This window comes from Panthera uncia (genome assembly GCF_023721935.1).
Source record: "Panthera uncia isolate 11264 chromosome A3 unlocalized genomic scaffold, Puncia_PCG_1.0 HiC_scaffold_12, whole genome shotgun sequence".
Lineage (NCBI taxonomy): Eukaryota > Metazoa > Chordata > Mammalia > Carnivora > Felidae > Panthera > Panthera uncia.
Window position 1 is genome coordinate 3,852,492 of NW_026057579.1, and position 24,488 is coordinate 3,876,979.

Consider the following 24,488-nt stretch of genomic DNA (forward strand, 5'->3'; position numbering starts at 1 on the left):
GCAAATTCAGACTGTGTGTTTAAAAGGCTCAAATCACCAAGGTCAACAACATTTGGGAAGCTCAAGTATTGGAGCATGTAAGTGACTGGCATTTCAAAGGGTGAATGACAAACTGGACGGACCGGTGTCTAGCCCTTGACGCTTTTGGAAACCTGAGATGACATTGATAAGATATTCTTTCACCATGCTGAACAACATTGGGGATGTGCAAATATCCAGACACTAGAGTTCACCGAGGCATTGAAAACTGTTCTGGAAGTACAAGTGTCTGACACTTGAAGATTAGAAGAAATTGAGATGGTGGATGTAGGGGTTTGTTCAGCATGCTTCAGAACATATTGTAAGCATAGAGATCTAGATTTTGTAGTTCAATGAGAAACTGAACTGATGCTGGTAAGCAACTCCATTTAGCTCCTTCAACAAAATACTAGTAGTCTAAGAGTTTTGCCTTTGTAGTTGCAGGGTAATTGAGATAGTGCATGTAAAAGACTCCATTTTGCTTGCCAAAACCATTCTGGAAATAAGAAGTTTCTAGTTCTTGCAGTTTGTTGGCGGGATGGGCGATGGTAAGTAGATGAGATTCCATTTGCTGAACAATGTACTGAAATCACAGGGGGCTCGTTCTGGTAGTTCCTTGGGAACGGATGACTGGTGGATCTGCAAGGTAGCAGACAACAGAAATCTGATTGATAATAGTTTTTGGTTGCCTGTTTGGACACTTGTACTTCTGTTACCTCCTTGCATTCTCTGTGCTCTTTGAGGGGTTTGGTTGGCACTGGGAGTGCAAAAATGGTGTATGTGTGCATGTGTGAGCGCATGTGTGTGTATGTGTGCTGGAGCTTCTGGGTTGGTGTTTTTGAGTTCCATGTTTCCTTTTGACCCTTGGCTGAAGTTGTTAAATCTAAGCTGGTAGTTCTTTTTGTAGGAATGAAAACTGAAAAAGGGACACAAGAGAGAAAATAAGTCTTTTCTTCCCAAAAGCGAAGTGTGCTAATCTTTTACAATGTCTTGTTTGTCAATGACTCTTTCCTCTTTCTGCATCTCTCTGTCTCCTAACTTGAGGGGAAAGCTCCATGTACAACAATAAAGTGTTATTAAGTCTTAAAAGCTGTGCCCCTAACCTCAGCCACAATTTACCTAGACAAATGCTACAGCTAAGTGCACATAGCAAAATAGCTGGAGTTAATCCAGCTATTAGCTCCTTTTGAGAGTCCCCGCTTGCCTGAGAGTAATTGGTCTTCCGGAAGAAACATCAAAAGAACCACAGTTGAGAACTGTACCATAGATACAGAATGGACTGGCATTGTCAACATAGACTGCTGTCAATCTGCACTAAAGGACTGGGGTAGGGTTTGCAGACTCTTTAGTCCAGAAGGAGGCAAATGCATAAGCGCACTGCTTAACCCAGGAGCCACAAAACCTACTTTAGATCTAATTCTAGGTAATATCCTTCTTTTAATAAGCATATTAAAAAGCTTTTTCTTTATCGCTAGCCATCAATCTTATTGCCATATTTGTTCAAACTGGAATAAGACATCCTTTAAATAGGATCTTATTCCAACTGACCCCTTGGAATTCAGAATAAGCAATCCCATAAAAGAGTGTAACATAGATCATAAGCTAACAAGTAAAAAAAAACACCCAGTAAGGATTATGTTATGATTAATGATATATATCGATTAGTGTTATCTACAAAACCACTCAGAATAGTGGTAGTATTGGTGAAATATTATATAAAGTATCTTTACCCAGTTCTTTTCTTTCATAGCCATATACATATATATTTTTCGCATTGTTTCAATATGAATCTGTCTTCCTTTTCACCAGGTTACAATTGGATAAATCAATTAGTAACCATGATCATGATGAAGATCTCACTTAAGTGTGATAAGAGCTTTATCAAGGAACAAAGCTGTAGGTTTCTTTTTTTTTTTTTTTTTTTTTTTTAGTTTTCAGAATTCTTTGTATATTCTGGATAAAAGCCATTGGTCACAAACTCAACACCCAAAAAACAAATAATCCAGTGAAGAAATGGGCAAAAGACATGAATAGACACTTCTCCAAAGAAGACATCCAGATGGCCAACTGACACATGAAAAAATGCTCAGCATCACTCATCATCCGGGAAATACAAATCAAAACCACAATGAGATACCACCTGACACCTGTCAGAATGGCTAACATTAACAACTCAGGCAACAACAGATGCTGGTGAGGTTGCGGAGAAAGAGGAACACTTTTGCACTGCTGGTGGGAATGCAAACTGGTGCAGCCACTCTGGAAAACAGTATGGAGGTTCCTCAAAAAACTAAAAATAGAACTACCTTACTACCCAGGAATTGCACTACTAGGCATTTATCCAAGAGATATAGGTGTGCTGTTTTGAAGGGACACATGCACCCCCATGTTTATAGCAGCACTATCAACAATAGCCAAAGTATGGAAAGAGCCCAAATGTCCATTGATGGATGAATGGATAAAGAAGATGTGGTATATATATACATATGTATATTATATACTATATATATAATTATATATTATATACTTATATATATATGCTGGTATATTGTATACACACACACACGCACGCACACAATGGAGTATTACTCAGCAATCAAAAAGAATGAAATCTTGCCATTTGCAACAACGTGGATGGAACTGGAGAGTATTATGCTAAGTGAAATTAGTCAGAGAAAGACAAATATCATATGACTTCACTCATATGAGGACTTTAAGACACAGAACAGATGAACACAAGGGAAGGGAAACAAAAATAATACAAAAAACAGGGAGGGGAGCAAAACATAAGAGACTCTTAAATATGGAGAACAAACAGAGGGTTACTGGAGGGGTTGTGGGACAGGGGATGGGCTACATGGGGAAGGGCATTAAGGAATCTACTCCTGAAATCATTGTTTCACTATATGCTAACTAATTTGGATGTCAATTAAAAAGAAAAAAAAGAAAAAAAAAGAAAAAAAAGTCATTGGTCAGTAATGTGGTTTGCAATATATATATTTTTTCCAGTCTACAGCTTGGCTTTTCTTTTTCTTGACAATGTCCTTAGCAGAGCAAAAAATGTTAGTTTTGATGAGATTCAATTCATTATTGTTTTTTTTTTTTCTTTTTTGGATTGTGGTTTTGGTGTCTTATCTAAGAACTTTAAAAAACAGCTTTATTCAGATATAATTCACATAGCCCAAGATTCACCCTTTTAAAGTATATAAGGGAGCCATTTTTCTATATTCATAGACTTGTGCAACCAGCACCATTATTTTAGAGCATTTCATTGCCTCAAAAAGAAACCACATACCTATTAGCTGTCATTTTCTGTTCCCCCATCCCACCCTCTACCCCAACCTCCAACCCCCCGGCAATCACTAATTTACTTCTGTCTCTATAGATTTGCCTATTCTGGGCGTTTCATATAAATGGAATTATAAAATATGTGGCCTTTTGTGACTGCATTCTTTCATTAGGCATAATATTTTCAAGGTTCATTCATGTTGTAGCACATATCAATACTTAATTCCCTTTTATAGCTGAATAATATTCCATTGTATGCATTTATCACATTCTGTTTACCCAGTCATCAGTTGAAGGGCATTATGGGTTACTTTCACTTCTTGGCTATTATGCGTAATGCTGCTACGGATGGTCATATAGAAGTGTTTGTGTAAACATACACTTTCAGTTCTCTTAGGTATATACCTAGAAGAACAATTGCTGGGTCATATGGTAGCTCTAGGTTTAAATTTTTTGAGAATCTGTCCAACTGTTTTACCAAGTGGCTGCACCATTTTGCACTCCCACCAGCAATGTGGGAGGGTTCCAATATTTCCACATTTTCATCAACATTTGTTACTGTACAACTTTTGGATTATGGCCATCCTAGTGGGTGTGAAGTGGTATCTCACTGTGGTTTTGATTTGCATTTCCCTGATAACTAATGATACTGATCATTTTTTCACATCTTTTTTTTTTTTTTTTTTTTTTTGCCCATTTGTTTATCTTCTTTGGAGAAATGTCTATTCAAATCCTTTGCCCAGTTTTAAATTGGGTCGTCTTTTTGTGTTGAGTTGTAAGAGTTCATTATATATCCTAGATAATAAATACAGATATATGACTTCAAATATTTCCTCCTATTTTATGGCTTGTCTTTGCACTTTCTTTTTTAATTAAAAAAATTTTTTTTAACGTTTATTTATTTTTGAGAGACTGAGAGAGACAGAGTGTGAGCAGGGGAGGGGCAGACAAAGAGGGAGACACAGAGTCCGAAGCAGGCTCTGGCTCTGAGTTGTCAGCACAGACCCTGATGTGGGGCCCAAACCCACAAACGGGGCCCGAACCCTTGAATCATGAGATCATGACCTGAGCTGAAGTCCAATGCTTAACCGACTGAGCCACCCAGGCGCCTCTGCACTTTCTTGATAGTGTCATTTGAAACACAAAATCATAAAATTTTTATGAAGGCAAATTTTTCTTCTTTTTTTTTTTTTTTTTTTGATTCCTTAAGCTTTTGGTGCCATACCTAAGAAATCATTGTCAAATCCAGGGTCACAAGAATGCACACCTACATTGCTTTCTTCTAAATGTTTTATCATTTTACTCTTACATTTATATCTTTGATCCATTTTGAGTAACTAGTATGAGGTATGGATCAAGTTCCTCCCTTTCTTCCTCTTTTTTTTTCTTTCTCCTTCCCTCCCTCCCCACCTCCCTCTTTCTTTTCTTTCTTTCTTTCTTTCTTTTCTTTCTTTCTTTCTTTGCATATGGATATCCAATTCTTCCAGCACTAATTGTCAACAAGACTATCTTTCCTCTGCTGAATTATTTTGCAACTTTGAAAAAAAAAATCAATTGGCCCCACTCTTTAAATGAGGGCTGCACATATTGTCTTCCTTCCAAAGAGTACAATATGGAAAGGGGGAACAGTAATTTCAGGTATATAAAGTAGATGAGTTACAAACACTACCTTAGCCAGGTGACACAGCTAATGGTAAGTCATGTGGTTGGTATACACATGATGGGATGAAACGGCACTTTATCTCTATAAGCTTCCTCCCCCAAATCCATATCCCCAGTCTAATCAGGAGAAAAACATCAGAGAAATTCCAGGTAAAGAATATGCTACAAAATACCTGACCAGCATTCCTCAAAACTATCAAGGTTTTTAAAAACAACAAAAGAAGCTTACGGAAACACAGCGTATCCTGAATTGGATTCTTTAACAGAAAAAGGACTTCAGGTAAAAACTACTGAAATTTGAATAAGGCATGGTTTTATATTAATAAGGTACTGATATTGCTTCATCAATTTTACTAAATGTACCCACCTTACATTTTATAAATGTAAAATATTAATAGAGAAAACTGTGTGGGAACTATGGGAACTCTCTGAACTAGCTTTGCAATTTTTCTGTTAAACTGTTCGAAAAAATAAAGTTGATTTAAAAATATCAATTGCCTCTATTTGTATGTATCTGTTTCTCAACTCTACACGCCCCATGGATCCGGGTGTTTATCCTTTCTCCTATAACCCACTCTCTCTTTTTTTTTTTTCCAGCTTTATTGAGAGTCAGAGTTGACAACTACAAACGTAATATATTTGAAGTGTACAACATGATGATCTGATGTATGTATACATTGTGAAAGGATTCTTCCATCAAGTTAATTAACACATCTATCAACTCAATGATTTTCCTTTCCTTTTTTTTTTTTTTTAAGTGTTCTTACCACCACTGTCCCTTTGACCAATGTAAGTCATATGGTCAAGGCCACAGTCAGAGTAGAAAAGGGCTACAAAAATGGATCCTCAGCCCAACCTTCTCACTCTGTCATCTCTATGTTCATACCCACATCTAGGGGTATCTGATGCCACCAATTCCTGAGACTTTTGAGGTTTTATGATAAAATCTGGCTTAATTCTTACCTCTCCCCCATTGTTAATATTTAGTTTTCTTAAATGACTTAATCACTCTGCTGCTTTACAGCTTCCAAAATATTGGAGCTATTGTCTTTTCCCATGTATCCAATCCTCCTAAATTTCTGGGTTAAAACAAAAATCCTTTGTTGTATTTAAGTGCCATTTTGGGCACTTATTCAATGTTAATTTTACATAGAAATCCCCTCTTGTTGAATATGTAGGTTGTTTCCATTTCCCCCTGTGATATAAATAGCCTAGTCCATTTCTGTCTGCTCTCCTTTCTGTCTTCCAGAGAAGCATGCATGTTTTCACTCTAACAATGCTCATTGCTCCCACCTTCACCAAAATTTGCTTTTGTTATTCATTCATTCAGTCATTCATTCATCCATTCATTCACTCATTCATTTAAGAAATACATATTTCTCATCCACTATGTACCAGGCTGAATGGTTAGGTGCTGTACCGCTGTCCTAAATAAGATGGAGTTTATATTCTGGAGGGGGGTTAACAGACAAGTAAATACATTTTTAAGAAGAACAGTTTAAAAGTTTGTGAAAAGTTTTATAAAAGGAGTAAACTGGATCACAGAGGAGGACTTGGGGTACCAAGTTTAGATACGGTGGACAGAGAAGTTTTCTTTGAAAAGGGAGCATTTGTTTATTTACTTACTTTGCTTTTTAAAACTATTTATTATGGAAAATATTAAACATTGGCAAGAGAGAGTCCACTTTTAATAATGAACCTTTATGTGCCCATCATTAAGAATCTGCTATTATCAGGCACCAGGGGTGGCTCAGTCTGTTAAGTGTCTGACTTTGGCTCAGGTCATGATCTCACAGTTTGTGAGTTTCAGGCCTGCATTGGGCTTTGTGCTGACAGCTCAGAGCCTGGATCCTGCTCGGGATTCTGTGTCCCCCTCTCTCTGCCCCTTCCATGCTCGTACTCTGTCTCTTCTCTTTCAAAAATTAATAAACATTAAAAAAAAAAAAAAGAATCCACTATTACCAACATTTTGCCAATCTGGTTTCATCTATCTCCTCCCCCCCACTTCTTGTTTGAGTACTTTAAAACAAGTCCCAGACATATTATTTTACCCTTAATCTGCATCTTAAACTGATAGGATTTTTTAAGCTTAATCACCGTTATCACATCTAACAAAGTTAATAATTCAAATCATCTAATACTCAGTACATACTCAAATTTCCCTAGTCGAATCCAAGATGTCATTTAATAGTTGGTTTTTGGGGTCAAAAGATCAACAAGTCTTCGGGGCGCCTGGGTGGCTCAGTCAGTTAAGTGTCTGACTTTGGCTCAGGTCATGATCGCAGGGTTCACCAAGTTCTCTACTGTCAGCACAGAGCCCACTTTGGATCCTCTGTCCCACTCTCTGTCTGCCCCTCCCCCACTCTCTCAAAAATAAATAAATGTTAAAAAAAGAAATAAAATTAATTTTAGAAAAGTTGTCACACTGTATTTTGGTTTGTCTCTTAAGTTTTTTTATCCTAGAACAGTGCATTTCTAATACTTTCAGGAATTCTCTTTATTACCTGGGATTGTTCTATAAAAAGAACTTTCTTTCACCAATCCATTAATTCTTCTGAAACAGATATCACAGAGGAAGGACTGGATACATGCTGGATTCTTTCACTTTATCAAATTTCAGAGAAGTGAGTTGATGGACTAGGCAATCTCCAGTGTCAACCAGGAAGGTTTTGTTTGTTTAGCATCATTACAAATACACACATTTTTACGTCTCTGATGTGTTTTAGTCTGTTATGATCATTATCCAGATTATCCCACTGGGCTAGGGGCATACCTTAGAGTGAGCTTCCTTATTTTTTTGCTGGTATATTGAGGCTTCTTGAATGAGCAGCCTGGGGCTATTCCTCCTTCCACACAGACTCCTGATTTTATTTTCTCTACTCCTAAGCTTCTTGAGGCTTTTGCAAACCAGCCATTCAGTTTGTCATCTCCAAGCCTTTGCTCAAGCTGATGCCTTTGGCTAAAATGCCTTCTCCTGGGGCGCCTGGGTGGCGCAGTCAGTTAAGCCTCTGACTTCGGCTCAGGTCATGATCTCATGGTTTGTGGGTTCTAGCCCTGCATGGGGCTCTGTGCTGACAGCTCAGAGCCTCGAGCCTGCTTCGGATTCTGTGTCTCCCTCTCTCTCTGCCCCTCCCCCACTCATGCTCTGTCTCTTAAAAATAAACATTAAAATTTTTTTTTAAAAAATTAAATAAAATGCTTTTTCCTACTTATGCCCCCCAACTAATTTAGGTATCCTTCAAGACTCAGGGCCAATATCGCTGCCTTTATGTAGTTTCCCTAAATCCCCCTAGACTTGAAACTCCATTCTTTCTTCCAATGCTGTAGTAGGCCCAACAGCACTGACCACCTTCTATTGATAACTGTTTGTAACTCTGCTCCCCACAACCGTGAGTTCACTGATGGCACAGGCCTTCACATAGCCATTTTGTTTTTTGTTTTTTCTAAAACTTTTTAATGTTTATTTCTTTTTGCAAGAGAGACAGAGTGCCAGCAGGGCGGGTCAGAGAGGGAGACACAGAATCCAAAGCAGGCTCCAGGCTCTGAGCTGTCGGCACAGAGCCCGATGTGGGGCTTGAACCCATGAACCGTGTGATCATGACCTGAGCCGAAGTCGGGCGCTTAACTGACTGAGCCACCCAGGTGCTCCCACATAGTCATTTTGTATTTCTCAAGTACATGGAAGCATAATAAAATAATTCCTAAATGAATGAGTCCATCCATTTATTAAACAGATTTGCTGTCTACTGTGTAATAGGTAATGGTGTTTCTGAGATAATTTGTACAGTTCACTGGGTCCTGGAGAAAACAGACACAGAAACAAATAGACCACAATGTTATAAGGGCATGGTAATTTTTTGTCTGTGGGTGTAGCTACATTTTCCAGTTTCTGTTCCTTCTTCCCAGAATGCTCCTCACACCTCATCTCAAATGATGAGATGACGAGTTCTCAAATGAGAACTCAAATGATGAGTTCTCAACCAAAATGTCCTCTCCTCAGAAAGAGTTTTCCTCACTCTGTCAGATAAATGATCTGAAGTAGTCAACAGCCAGTCCCCTCCACAAACACATCTGAAGACACAAACCAACAGAGTAAGTCAAATGTGATGGGATATACGTAATTGTGTGATTCTTACAGACTCTAGTGCCCATTTTGCTGGAATTGTTTGCTCTCTCTCTTGCTGGCTTTGAGGGACCAAGGGGCCCTGTTGGGGAACCCTATCTGGTAAGGCCTCTTGGAGCTGAGGGCATCTCCAACCCACAGCCAGCAAGAGACCAAATCTCTCAATCCTACAACTGTAAGCAATTGAATTCTGCCAACAACCCGAGTGAAATTGGAAGCATATCCTTCCACAGTAGAATCTGGGATGAGACCACAATCTTGGCCAAATCTTGAGTGTGGTTTTGCATGCAATCGTAACCAGAGGAGCTACTTAAGCCACACTCAGATTTCTGACTAGAGAAACTGTGAGATAATAATGTGGATTGCCACTAGGTTTGTAGTAATGTGGTTACTCAGCGAGAAGCGACTATGGTGTAACTATTGTACTATTTTTTTTGTCTTTTTTTTTTTTTTTTTTTTTTTTTGAGAGATAAAGAGAAAGAGAGAGAAAATCTCAAGCAGGCTCCGCACCCAGCATAGAGCCGGGCATAGACCCCAATGTGGGGCTTAATCTGAGATCATGACCTGAGCCAAAATCAAGAGTTGGATGTTTAACTGACTAAGCCACCCAGGTGACCCAGATTCTGTACACAATTTACTGGTATGGAAGAAACTTTGATATTGGAGAGAGTTACACTTTGCCATGCTGGGAGACAGTTCCTCTTATCTTACACAGGGGCACCCTGTCCTTGTTCCTTTGTTAGGAAACATTGAAAGATAGAGATAGTGTCTGTCCCTGGAGCAAAGGGCAGGTTTGTTTATAGTCTTTGAAGACACAGATCATGTCTCTTCTGCCTATTACTAAAGGTTTTCCTAACCTCACCGTGCCTTCCCTCTGCTGCAATCCAATGTGTATGCAGATGTCATCTGGCCTTCTTCATGTCACTTGGTGGAAACTGGGGCTCAGGGCACAGGCACAATAATGCTCATACTCTGCTGCTGCTGTAAGAAATTATCCTTCATCTCTGACCCAGTGGTTTTCTGGCTTCTACCAACATTCATGGAACTGGCAGGCAGATAGAGTAAAACTGCAGGCCCCTCAGAGTTCTTGAAAAGCTACAGAAGGGGCCCCTGGGTGGCTCAGTTGGTTAAGTGTCTGACTTCGGCTTGGGTCATAATCTCACAGTTCATGGGTCCAAGCTCCACATGGGGCTCTCTGCTGCCAGCAGAGTCTGCTTCAGATCCTCTGTCCCCTTTCTCTGTGCCCCTTCCCCCGCTCTCTCAAAAATAAAATAAACATTAAAAAAAAAAAGACAAAAAAGTTACAGAGAATGATGCAGAACACACATTTGCCTGTGGAAATCGAAAAGCATATATATGTATATGTATGTATATACATACACATATACATACATACATATATATATATATATTTTTTTCCAGAGGTGCAAATGTAAATACTATACAAAATTACCTCTGAACCTATTAAGGAGGCAAGTGAGAATTCAAGCCTTGTAGTTCTTCATTCTCAGCATATGGTGTCATTCCTTCTTTACTAATCTCAACTACTCACCCTCACTTGGTAAATTCTCCATACGTGAGATCAATTAGGCATGAACAATGGCTGAGAATACCTTTATCGTGGAGGGATTTTATTTTATTTTATTTTTTATTTAAAAAAAATTTTTTTAACGTTTATTTATTTTTGAGACAGAGAGAGACAGAGCATGAACGGGGGAGGGTCAGAGAGAGAGGGAGACACAGAATCTGAAACAGGCTCCAGGCTCTGAGCACTCAGCACAGAGCCTGACGCGGGGCTCGAACTCACGGACTGCGAGATCGTGACCTGAGCCGAAGTCAGACACTCAACCGACTGAGCCACCCAGGCGCCCCAATCGTGGAGGGATTTTAGAAAACACTACCTTAATTGTTGCTTGTTACGTTACTGGGGCCGTCATCCCATCCACAGATAGCTTGGTGCTATTTGTATTTTAGGTCCCCATTCAGTACCACACAATAACATATTCACTGTACTATGAGGAAATTTATTACTGTCATCATTTCAAGGTTTGTGGCCTACTAATTTAGCAATTATAAGACCCAGAGGCTTAAAATAGGAAAGTACTGCTGGTTAAAATCAAAATTGGGAAGGAAGGGCTTGATATAAAATGTACTAATCAAACTACCCTGAATTGCCTTTGAAAAAAAAAAAAAAAAGATTGTCTAACCCAATCTTTTACAATTTAGTTTCCACATGCCACCTACTCTCAATTTTTTTAAATGTTTATTTATCTTTAAGAGAGAGAGAGAGTGTGAGTGGAGAAGGGGAAGAGAGAGAGGGAGACACAGAATCTAAAGCAGGCTCTGAGCTGTCAGCACAGAGCCTGATACTGTCAGCAGAGCCTGACATGGGGCTCGAACCCATGAACCACGAGACCATGAGCTGAGCTGAAGTCAGACGCTTAATCAACTGAGCCATCCCAGTGTCCCTACCTACTCTCAACTTAATCTCTAATTACAGTTCTCTAAAATTGTTGTGTTTTTCTTGGGGAACATGGGTTATTTTTTGAAAAGGTTGCATTTAAATTGTGAAATCAAAATATTGTAAACATTCTGTTTGATAGAGAAAAATTTTAGATCAGAAATAAGAACTTTCTCTTTAAGATGGGACATACTACATTGTGAGACTTAAGTTGGACCAGCCAGGCTAGCCATACGTTTGAAATGGAGAAGACATTGTGTTTCATGTGCTGAGGGGTTCATTTCCCTGAATTGTCCCCAAACCCCAGAAGGTAAGTGTTTACTCACATGTGTATAAAGCCTGCCTTTTGTCATTTCAAATTAGGTTGACCAGTAGTCTCGGTTGGCATGGGCTGTCTGGTTTTAAAACTGAGTCTTGTATCCTGGGAAACCCCAGTTCTGGGAAAATTGGGATGATTGGTTACCCTACTTCAAATATAAATCCTAACCCCTATGCTTGGATTATCTTCAAGTTTGTGAACCATGTATTGGAAAATTGAATACATTCAGAAAATATTACGTGATAGCTCATTAATTATACCTCTTGTTATTCACTTAACCATGTAAATGAACTGGTTAACTGTCCCCTGACCTTCTGGGTCCTTCTTCTTCACCTGTATAAAAATCAAGTATGATTTCAGGTGTCTGAGAAGCAGCTTGTTTTTCCTGTGTCTCCTCTGCAATAGTTAAAACACAGAAAACTTGGCTTTAACCAAAGTCCTTCTGTGGTTTCTGAGACTATGAGGTTGTGGAGAACTACAGGGTGAGACAGAGTCAGCTGTGGGCCCAGGGTGGGTCTGGTAGAGAGGCAGATATAGGGCCCTGTGCAGGCCCAGAAAGGAAGGGCAGAGAGGGGGCTGCTGTAAGGGCTCAGAAGAGAGGGAGAACCTGGCATACATTTCATTCTCCGCCAAAATGGGTAGTCTAAAGCCTTATACTTACCAGATAGATATTGGAGACTGTAGTGGGCTGCTTCTGAGAAGGCTCCCAGTGATCCCTGCTTCCTTATGTAATCCTTCCCCAGCCCTGAGTGTGATTCCTTTTAACCCTCAAAGGTGATGTCACTTTTGTGACTAAAGTTGTGATTTCTTGCTAGTAAATGCTATTGCCTTCTTGGCTTGCATGCTTTGATGATATTGGGGAATACCACAGGGATTGTGGGTGGCTTCTAGTTGCCGAGGACAGCCTCTTGCTGACAGTCAGCAAAATGCTGAAGCCATTAGTCCTAGAACTACAAGAAACTGAATTCTGAGTGAGCCTAGAAGCAAAGCTTTCCCCAGTAGAGCCTTGGATGAGACCATACTCCAAGCAATACCTTTATTGCAGCCTTGTTAGACCCCAAGTGGAAGACCCATCTAGGCCTGGACGCCCGACTCATAGAAATTGTGACATAATAAATACATGTTATTTTAACCCATACATTTTGTGGTAATATTATTATGTAGCAATAGCTACTAATGCAGAGACTTGCATTTTTTTGTGTGTCACAAATAGATTAAAAGTGAGAAATGGGGATTTTACTCAATTTTTTTGGCGTGCCAATTATATATGGGGAATTTTGCTAATTACTGGGTAAGTACACCAACAGAAGAGGTCTACTTTATAATACTGGATACATCTGTATCTGTATCCAAAATGCAATCTCAGGAGCCCTACAGATAATCCATGTTCATTTGGAGGACATGACAGAAGTGTGGTGAGTTGGTTGCCTGTAGGAGTCTACACCAGGGCTCTGTGTTCTGAGCCAAGTGGATGCCTCAAACGCCAGAAGAAAATGGGAGGATAATGGAGGTAACAGATGACCATTTTCTAAAACTCCTGGATTTGTGGTTTGGACCCCTATGAGCAGAGGTTAATGGCAGAAGCTAGAAGATTTCCTCTCTTAGGAGACTTTGTCAGACCATGAGTCCAAGCCATGCTGTCATTGACACTGCAGTGCTACAGGGGTGCACCTGAGGAAGGATGGTCTTTGGGAGTACTGGAGGGGAAATGTACACATTGACCTCGGTGTCCTCACAGAGGACATCCGCTGAGGCCACAGAGAAACATCTTGAGAATTTGCGAGCAACAGGGGAACACCCAGGAGGGAGAGCTGAGTGAATGCTTTCAGTGACTTGGTTTACAGATTGGATCATTAGCAGCATGAGAAACTCTTTTATGGATTGTGCTGCTTGTGTTCCCTAAAAGATAGAGCCAGAGGCAAGGGTGATGAGTGCTGATGCTTTCCTCCAAGCTGGAGAGAATGAAGGGAAGGAGCAGGGAAGGCTAAGAAGTCCTGCATGGATGCTGCTTCACAACGGGCTGCCTACACATCAGTAGTCTCCTTGGCAGGTGGCCCACTCAGCCACAGACATGTCTTGACAGGTGATGCAGAGAAACCATTCCTTACAGTCGTTTGAGGGAGAGGAAAAGGGAATTTATTTGTGTGGCTCCTTCCTGCCTCGTTCCTACTGACCAATTTGCCTTGATCAAAATCTGATCCCTGTATCAGGCCAGGGAAGTCTGGGGATATTTTGTTTTCAAGTAAATGACTACAGTGAAAGGCAGATCTCCTCAAACTTCTAAGAGAGTCTCTGTCTGAGTCCATTTGGGCTGCCATAACCAAAATACCATAAACTGCCTGGCTTTACAAACAGCAAACATTTATTTCTCACAGTTCTGGAGTCTGGGATGTCTGAGATCAGGGCACTGGTAGATTGAGTGTCTGGTGACACCTGCTGTCTGTTTCATTGATAGCTGTCTTTTACTGTGACTTCGCTTGGTGGGTGGCAGGAGACAGGGAGTTCTGTGAAGTCTCATAAAAAAGCACACTGGGGTGCCTTTTTTCAGCTCAGGTCATGATCTCATGGTTTGTGAGTTTGAGCCCCGCGTCAGGCTCTGTGCTGACAGCTCAGAGCCTGGAGCCTGCTTTGGATTCTGTGTCTCCCTCTCTCTCTCTCCCTCCCCCACTTGTGCTCTCTTTCTCAAAAATAAATAAACATTAAAAAATTTTTTTTAAAAAAGTACACTAATCCCATTCATGAGGGCTCCATCCTTATGATCTAGGCACCTCCTAAAGGTCTCATTTCCTAATGCCATCACATGGGGCATTAGGTTTGAACGTACGAATTTTGGCAGGACAAACATTCAGTCCTCAGTAGCCGCTTTCCTGTTGGAGTGAAGGCTTCTGAGAAAAGGCATTTGAGCCAAACCCTGAAGGCTAACATTCTAAATAAAAAGACGAGATACCAGACCAGGAAGTGCAAAGTGTGTTTGGGGAAACCCTAGTGTACATAAAGTTTCAGCCAACTTTACATTTCTGGATAAAGAACTTGAACTATTTTTTACGCAATAGGACGCCTATCAATACTTTTAACCTAGAGATATCATGCAATGGGAGATCAGAGCTCAAGAAAGTTTTCTAGTTTCTGTAAGTGTGGTATTGTACAGTTGAATCCACACGGGGGGCGGGGGTATAAAAACTAGGGTTCTTAATCTGGGTCTATGAATCGCATAGAAGTGTCTGTGAAGCTCAGAAATTGCACCCTACGTTTTTGTCGGGGCCTCCATAGCGTTCATCAACTTTTTAAAGGGTCCAGACCCCAAAAAGTTAAAGTGCACTGGCAAAGAGAGAAAATCCGCATGTCCCTCCCTTTCTGCCCCAAGCCTGGAGTACAATACCTCCCATTTGGGGGTCTGGAGATTGGAGTGAAACTGGCCAGAATATTTCCTAATTCAGAGTTAAGAGCAGTTCAAGCTTCTAATGACATAACCTGGAGAAGATCTGGACGCCAGGAGGGGGCCCATCACGGTACAGGTTCCGGCAAAGGTGCCGAGGGTTTCGACACCTTCGCTGCGCTCCCAAGAGAGGTTGAAAAACACAACTCCTTTCTTCCTGCAACTGCGCAGGCGCTAGGACCAAAGTCCCGCCGCGCGCCTCCCGCGACGCCCCACCCCGCCCCGCCCCTGCGCGAGGCAGGACGGGAAAGCAAAGATGGAAGCGTCCATTTGAACATCTCGCCTGAGTGGCTTCCCTGCACGCCTGCTTGTCGTTCGCAGTCGCGTCCGTAGCTGCTGCCCATTCTTCCTCCGGAATAGGGGAGGGAGAGGGAATGAGAAGTGGCAGCGGCCGAGGAGTCACCGTGACCGACCCCACCGCTGCCCTCGGGCCCCCTCGGCCCCCGCGCCTCCGGGGAGCAGCCGGGGCTCGCCGCGCCTGACGCGTCCCGAGTTACACAGGTGCGGGCTCGGGCCCGCAGCGTCCGGTGATTCACCACATGTCTTACGACCTCGCACCCGCCCCGAGGTTGACCTGCATCCGGTGACCGGAGGGCTGGGAGTCCAGGGGCAGGCCCTAGGCGCCCGTTTGCGCCAAGGGGTCCTCGGCCTGCGGGCTGGGCTTTCCGGGGTGCACCTCCCCGCTCCACTCCTCGTTGACTTCCTTCCTGAGCTGGACGCGGTGTCCCATGTGGGCCTCAGCTTCTCTACGGCTCCTTGCTTCTCGGACAGAATTTTCTGAGGCCCAGGGACTTAGCTTTTTGGTTTCACCTAACCCTAAGGAGGCCGAGGAAGCGTTGCCTTTTTGCGGAGACTCTACGCGAGATGCGTTTCCTGTGCATTTGGGTCTCCTCTTAAGGCAGTTTTGTGGTTACCTTTGGCAGGGTAGTTTTTGTTCCTAGTAACCAATGTTCATATCTTGATTTATCTTATTAATGTAACATAGTACTTTTATTTGTAGCTTTCTTTGTTGCTCTAATGAGTAAACGTAAAAATTTGGGGTACTTTAAAAGTATTAAAGATGTTCTAATCGTACAAAAAGATATTGTACTGTTAAATTAATTCTGTAATAATGTAATTTTCTTGAAGATTTGATAGAATAACATTTTGAAATTGCACAACTGAAGTTGGACAAAGTCACAAGGTTAATGCTGGCCATCCTGTTGACTAGGAAATAGGAAGACCAGCTGAGTTTTGTTGTTTTCTTGTAAGTTTTGCAAGGCACGCTATTAGTTATGTCCTAAGTTCAAGTGTTCTCAATTCTGAATTTCAGCAGGAGGAAATAAGTGCCACGATTGTGACATACAGTTATCTAAGGAATGTTGATTCACAGCAAAATAGCTTTGCAACTCTGCTGCATAGAAACTACAGAGGCTTTGAGATAGTGCAGCAATGAAAACTACTGATGCCAAAAAAACCTCAGATGAGAAATCTGTGTCAAATTTAATTGCATTCTTAATTGTGAGTGTTTTTCAGACGCTAAAGGTTATCTGTAGTGGTTTTCAGACGCTGAAGGTTATCTATATGTTTGTTCTGATTTCTGTGTTCAAGGATTGCAGTTTAAATGTGATGCTGCAAAACCTATTTCTAATGTAGGTGTTGTCTCAGAGACAGAACTGGCATCCACCAGATATACCACCTTATAGAATATTGGAATTTTATTAGTTGTCAATTACTGTATGTAGCAGTGTTTTGGAGGTAAAGGAGCGTTTTTCCATCTAGAGCTCATCTACGTCTTTGCAGTAATGAGCTGTACTGTAATAGATTGTGTTAATTAAAAGCTAGCACTCTTAAATTTGCTATAAGCATGACTTTTCCATGGCCACGGTTATTCATGCCTTGGTTCTGGTTTCACCAAAAATTGGAATTGGTTGTAGTTATATGTTTAAGTGAATTGGCATGTCAAAACTGGTGATGACATTTGATTTGATAGTTTGTTAGGTCTTTTGTGGACTGGTCTACTAAAAGCCGTATTTCAACTTCTGATGAGTTAGAGGTAACGTGTTTTTGTTTGTTTCATTCCAATATGCCAGTGATCCTTTAGGTATGCCTTTCATGGAATCTGGAACGCCCTTTGATATTATGATTACACGTACATCTATATAATATGATAGGATTAATGACTCTTGTTTACTTTTATGATCTTTATATTCTGGTTTTGACTCTAGAAGCTGACCAGAATGTGTTTGAATTCATACAGAAATAATGTTGATATTTGGAACCCATGTCGAACTTCTATGAAGAAAGGGCAACAATGATTGCAGCCGGGGATTTGCAGGAATTTGTTCCTTTTGGTCGAGACCACTGCAAGCACCACCCTAATGCTTTGAACCTTCAGCTTCGCCAGCTGCAGCCAGCCTCTGAGTTATGGTCTTCTGATGGTGCTGCTGGCTTGGTGGGATCCCTTCAGGAGGTTACAATCCACGAGAAACAGAAGGTTCCATTAAGTTTCCCATTATATTTTTGAAATTAGAGAGATGTGATCTATTTATAATTTAAGGTTACTCAGATGCAACTGAGGAATGTAATGCTACTTGGGGGGTAGAGATTCAGATTTGGTAATTACAGTAAAAGCTAGAATAATTACATTATTGTATTATGGTGTCATAGCTGTTTAGACATGTATAACTCATGATTTCATAATGGAAGTCAAATTCAGTAGTATGGTTATGGTCTATTTTGTTTTTATTTTTTATAAGGTTTATTTATTTTGGGAGACTGTGCCTGCCAGCGGGGTAGGGGTGGGGGTGGCAGAGGAGAGGGAGAGAAAGAGAGAGAGAAAGAGAATCCCAAGTGGAAATCCTGTGCTGTGCGGAGCCTGATGCTCAATGCAGGGCTCGGACTCACAAACCATGAGATCATGACCTGAGCTGAAATCAAGAGTTGGATGCTCAACCGACTGAGCCACCAGGCTTGATTATGGTCTATTTTGAACCTCTTTCTCTTTGCTTAGTATGTGGAGACCAGATTTCATGTTATTTGATGAGTAGATGGTAGAGTTAGAAATGGTCCCTGCCACAAAAGACCTGGGTGTTTCTTCTTTTTTTTAAATTAAATTAAATTAAATTAAATTAAATTAAATTTAATTAGAGAGAGTGAGCGAGAGAGTGTGCACTTGAGTCGGGGAGAGGGGCAGAGGGAGAGTGGGAGAGAATCTTAAGCAGGCTCCATGTTCAGTGTGGAGCCTGACACGGGGCTAGATCCCATGACCCTGGGATCACAACCTGAGGCGAAATCCAGGGTCGGACGCTCAACTCGCTGAGCCACCCAGGCACCCCAAAACCTGAACATTTCTAGAGGAGGAAACAAATGCCATACAAATAGATAGTGTAGTAATTCTTACATAGGGGAGTGAGATACAAGTGTGTGTCAGAAAATCAGTCTTTCCTGCCTTCCATTTCCTTATCCCTTTGGGATAACAAAATCTCAGGGAGGGAGGCTTATGTAGTTAGAAATCTAAACCTTTCTCGCTCCCATTCATTTTGATGGGTAGGACAAGGGGAAGAAGGTGAGTGTATATGTTGTTGTGAAACTGGGAAATAAGCATTGTGTATAAACTCCACCAGTGATTCCCACGTGTACTTCACTGCTCCCTTGCATCACCCCCGTATATGCTTAATATACCTTTTTGTGTCCCGAGTATGTCGGTTTCATTTTTGGATCTATAGATAAGGTATGAGGTTTGTTGATAAGGTGTAATATTTTTGGCAGAATAATATATTAGTATAAGGCAGTTAATAGAATTTTTGAGTAAATTCTTATTCATAAAATCCTGTAAGATTTACACACCCACCATGTTAATCGGTGGCATCAAACCTTCTAAGAGCTGGGTTTGGATTGTGTCTTACTCCAGAGAGAGAGTAAGAGACTTATATTTGGATGACCGTTTGATTTAATGTCTTGTCCCATACAATTGAGAAAGTGCTTTATTAACCTGTCTTACATGTATTAATTTTTAAGGAAAGCTGGCAGTTAAGGAAAGGTGTCAGCGAAATTGGAGAAGAAGTGGATTATGATGAGGAACTCTACGTGGCTGGAAATATGGTGATCTGGAGCAAAGGAAGTAAAAGCCAGGCATTAGCTGTTTATAAAGCATTTACAGTTGACAGTCCTGTTCAGCAGGTGAGTTGATTTGAATTTTAGCATTTGGTTGATTACTTAACACTTAAATACAACAAACTTTTGTATTAAAATGTAACAGAAATGATGGGGTGCCTGGGTGGCTCAGTCGGTTAAACGTCCAACTTTAGCTTAGGTCATGATCTCACGGTTCGTGAGTTCGAGCCCCGCGTTGGGCTCTGTGCTGACAGCCCAGAGCCTGGAGCCTGCTTCATGTTCTATGTCTCCCTCTCTCTCTGCCCCTCCCCTGCTCATGCTGTCTCTCTCTGTCTCTCAAAAATAAACATTAAAAAAAAATTTTTTTTTAATTTAACAGAAATGATAAAAACATAGCATAACGATCCCAGCAACTGGATGTATATTTTAACATGTAGTGAATATGATAGGAAAATAAAATTTCATTTGTTTTCTATATCATCACCTTTTTTATGCTATCTTTCGTCGGTTTAAGGATAATCTTTAAACATTGTCCTTGATTAATTTGATTTATTGTAAGTAAAAACTTATAAGACATTCAGGGTACAAAAATATTTTAACACATGATAACTATGATTGCAGAATATCTAATAAAAAAGATTGGGCTCATAGTAATACTAAAAGAGTAAGGGAAAGGAAATCCCTAGTTTGCTATCATTGTAGTTGGCTATTAAAACTAATTCTATCCTGAAATTGGTAATTAAAAGGAAAGAATTAGGGGCACCTGGGTGGCGCAGTCAGTTAAGCGTCCGACTTCAGCCAGGTCACGATCTCGCGGTCCGTGAGTTCGAGCCCCGCGTCAGGCTCTGGGCTGATGGCTCGGAGCCTGGAGCCTGTTTCCGATTCTGTGTCTCCCTCTCTCTCTGCCCCTCCCCCGTTCATGCTCTGTCTCTCTCTGTCCCAAAAATAAATAAAAAACGTTGAAAAAAAAATAAAAAAAAAAAAAAGAAAGAATTAAACATTTGCCCTGTCTTTTTGGAAGACATGCAATTCATCTCCAATTAATGAAGGAAAACCCATATTTATAGTAGACCAGTGAATAAATAAGGGAGTGGTAGAATTAGAAAATCCCCATTTTTTTAAAATAAGAATTTATTTAATTTGTTTTTTAATTTATATCCAAGTTAGTTAGCATATAGTGGAACAATGATTTCAGGAGTAGATTCCTTAATGCCTTAAGATGTTTTCTTTTTTTTTTTTTTAAACAATTTTTTTAATGTTTATTTTTGACAGAGAAAGAGAGACAGAGCATGAGTGGGGGAGGGGCAGAGAGAGAGGGAGACACAGAATCTGAAGCAGGCTCCAGGCTCTGAGCTGTCAGCACAGAGACCGACGTGGGGCTCGAACTCACAAACTGTGAGATCATGACCTGGGCCGAAGTCGGATGCTCAACCAACTGAGCCATACAGGCACCCCAACCTTAAGACGATTTCTAGTCCTTACCCTCAAAGATGGTTTTCAGAGGTAGGTAAAGATAGAGAAGGCTTACTTATCAATATGGGAAGGAAATAAATGGAAAAAAAAAACCTGAATATATTCCTGGACAGAATCAAGATTCAAAATGAGTTTGACAGACTTGGATATAGACTAAAACAAATGAAATAAGGCTTAGATATGGTTAGGATTAATAGAAAGGTCGGAAGCTGAATCAGAGATTGTTATAGCTGTAGAGATCCTGTTTTGAATTCAAAGAATTAATTGAATTAATTCAAATTGGAGAAGATGGCCTTTAATAGTTTCTCACATAGAAATTCTCTGAAAAAGTTTTAGTTGACTGCATGTCGCTATGAACTGTGGCCTTTGCTGGACAGACATAAAAGCAGCAAACAAATCCATTGATATTGGCTGGCCTGATCACACTTGGAACATGGGTCTACTCTTTTTTTTCTTTTCTTTTAATTGACATCCCAATTAGTTAGCATATAGTGCAACAATGATTTCGGGAGTAGATTCCTTAATGCCCCTTACCCATTTAGCCCATCCCCCTTCCCACACCTCCTCCAGTAACCCTCTGTTTGTTCTCCATATTTAAGAGTCTCTTCTGTTTTGTCCCCCTCCCTGTTTTTATATTATTTTTGTTTCCCTTCCCTTATGTTCATCTGTTTTGTCTCTTAAAGTCCTCATATGAAGGAAGTCATATGATATTTGTCTTTCTCTGACTAATTTCGTTTAGCATATTACCCTCCAGTTCCATCCACGTAGTTGCAAATCATTCTTTTTGATTGCCAAGTAATACTCCGTTGTATATATATACACGTGTATTTATATATATATATATACACACACGTATATACATATATATACGTGTATATATATATATACGTGTGTGTGTATATATATATATATATATATACACACACCACCTCTTCTTTATCCATTCATCCGAAAATCACCATTTTTTAGCATCCAAGGTAATAACTGATTCAGACAAAGATTGTAAATGGACACTAACACTTTTGGGTAAAAGGATATGACCATGGCACCAAAGTGTTGCCCTCTGGATTGTTTGTAATGTGGAGGGACACTGTATCTCTACTTTGGAGGTATCTGTTATTCTCCACCTCAACCAGATTGATTGAGTTTATCATCAATGATAGTGGGACAAGGGAGTGATATGTGCCTCCAGCTGTAATGCAGCACGAGGTATGGTGATGTCAACCTACTACCTTTTCTTCTCAAATACTTAACTTGAATATCTAGACCTAATTTTCAATTATAGGAAATAATGGGGACTAGAGGATCAATTTGTAAACTATCATGAGATGAGAAGTGGGTTGGAGGTGTACATGAAACAAGAATGGCCAAAGGTTTGTAATTATTGAAGCTGGCTGATGGGACTTATGTTACTCTGTTTACTTGATATATGTTTAAAATTTCCCATAATAGAAAATTTAAAGAAAAAACACCATGAGAAAACAGTTGGGGGCACAGTCTAGATTCTGGTCTCTTTAGAAAGTCGGGGAGAAAGAAAAGAAGGTGGAGACCTGTCTAGATTAAAAAGAGACTAAAGGGGCATCGCCAAATGCAATATTTTTTGAAACTTGTTAAGTGAACTTTGAATCCTGGTTCTAGAAAATGAGCTAAAAAAGACAGTTTTGGGAAAATTTGAAAATTTGAAAAAGTTGCAAATGGAATGGATATTAAGTGATGTTCAAAAATCATTTTTTTCTTAGGCAGGTTTTGTGGCTATATAGGAAACCATGTTTATTTATAGGAAGTGCATGATGAAGTGTTTAGGGGTAAAGTGTCATAATGTGTAATTCAAATAGTGTCCCCTCAATCCCACGTGAACGCAAATGTATGTATATAAACAGATATGGCAAACTATTAGTAACTTAGATTTAGGTGAGACAGGTGTTCAGTGTAAAGAGAGTGATGGAAAAACATGACTTTGTCTAAGTTCAGAATGGCTGTATGCAGGGTGTGGCTATGGGTAGATGCTGGCAGGTATTGGATAGATCCGAACTTACACTCGTATGTGAACCAAGGAATTTGTATTTTAAACTGTATGCAGAAGGCAGCTTATCCCCTACGTTGCAAATGGAAAGTACAGGATCAGTTTTGTATTTTGAGAAGTGATTAGTTTGGTGGGAGCATATAGGACTGACTGGAGAGACTGTTTCCTGGAATACTGTTTGGTGGTGGTTCAGGCGAAAGAGATCGGCGCCTGAAGACAATGGGGAGATGGAGGCGAGAGACAAGGCTGAGGGAAATAGGTAGAGAGGGGGCAAGCGACTTCTTAGATATTAGGGGTAAAGGAGACTGAAGTATCTAGTTTTACAGCCTGGGAGGGTAGAGTTTCATAAGAGGAAGTTGAGACTGAGGTGCAGTGCAGACTTTGGACATTTCAGATTGGAGTGCAGCTCTGGTGCCTGTTTTTCTCCGAACTTGTATTTGCTAAAATGTCATTAAAAACCCCTACAACTCAACAACAGCAGAGCAAGCAGTCCAATTAAAAAATGGGCACAGGACTTAAGTAGACATTTCTCTAAAGATCTACAAATGGCCAATAAGCGCATGAAAAGACGCTCAACATCATTAGTTATCAGGCAAATGCAAATCAAAACCACGGTGAGATACCACTTCACACCTACTAGGATGATGATTATTAAAAAAAACAAAGATAACAAGTGTTGGTGAGAATGTTGAGAAATTGGAACGCTGTGCATTGCTGGTGGGAATGGAAAGTAACCACTGTGGAAAACAGTTTGGTGGTTCCTCCAAAAGGTAAATATAGGATTACCATATGATGTAGGAATTCCACTTGTAGGTATATCCTCAAAAGAGTTGAAAGCCGGGAGGGGCGCCTGGGTGGCTCAGTTGTTTGTCTGACTCTTGATTCGGTTCAGGTCATCTCGTGGTTCATGGGTTCGAGCCCTGTGTCGGATTCTGTGCTGACAGTGAAGACCCTGCTTGGGATATTCATTCTCTCCCTCTCTCTCTCTCTCTCTCTCTCAAAATAAATAAGTAAACTAAAAAGAATTGAAAGCAGGGACTCAGACCAATACTTGTATACCAGTATTCATGGCAGTGCCCTTTACAGTAGCCGGAAGTAGAACCAGTCCAGGTGTCCAAACACAGATGAATGGATAAGCAATGTGTGCTGTATACATACAGAGGATTATTATTCAGCCTTAAAAAATGCAGGAAATTCTGATACTACAACATGGCAAAACATCGAAAGTATGGTAAGGTAGACACAAAAGGACAAGTCCTGTGTGATTCCAGTTTCATGAGGCTCTTAGAAGAGGCAAATTCATAGAGACAGAAAGTAGTATAAAGGTTACTAGGGGCAGGGAGGAGGGAGAAATGGGGAGTCAGTGTTTAATGGGTACAGTTTCTGATTGGGGTGATGAGAAAGTTCCAGAAGTAGATAGTGATGAGGTTGTACAACATTGTGAATGTGTTTAATGCCACTGAATTTGTACACTTACAGATGGTTAAAGTGGTAAATTTATATCTTACTATAATTACAAAAACGTACAAAATGCCGTTAAACAATTTCAATAAGTGATTGTTAAGCATGCTAGTTGAAGTCTAATGGCTT

At 40.4% G+C, this 24,488-nt stretch overlaps 1 protein-coding gene across 1 annotated transcript in view; it reads left to right on the forward strand.

The window, feature by feature from the left end:
- The first annotated feature begins 15,542 nt into the window (after window positions 1-15,542).
- Window positions 15,543-24,488, forward strand: part of ANAPC1 (anaphase promoting complex subunit 1) — a 96,311-nt gene continuing 87,365 nt past the window's right edge. The window contains 2 exon segments of the mRNA XM_049652158.1: window positions 15,543-17,783; window positions 19,307-19,468. Of these exon segments, the coding sequence (XP_049508115.1) occupies window positions 17,571-17,783; window positions 19,307-19,468 (375 nt within the window). The 5' untranslated portion in view covers window positions 15,543-17,570.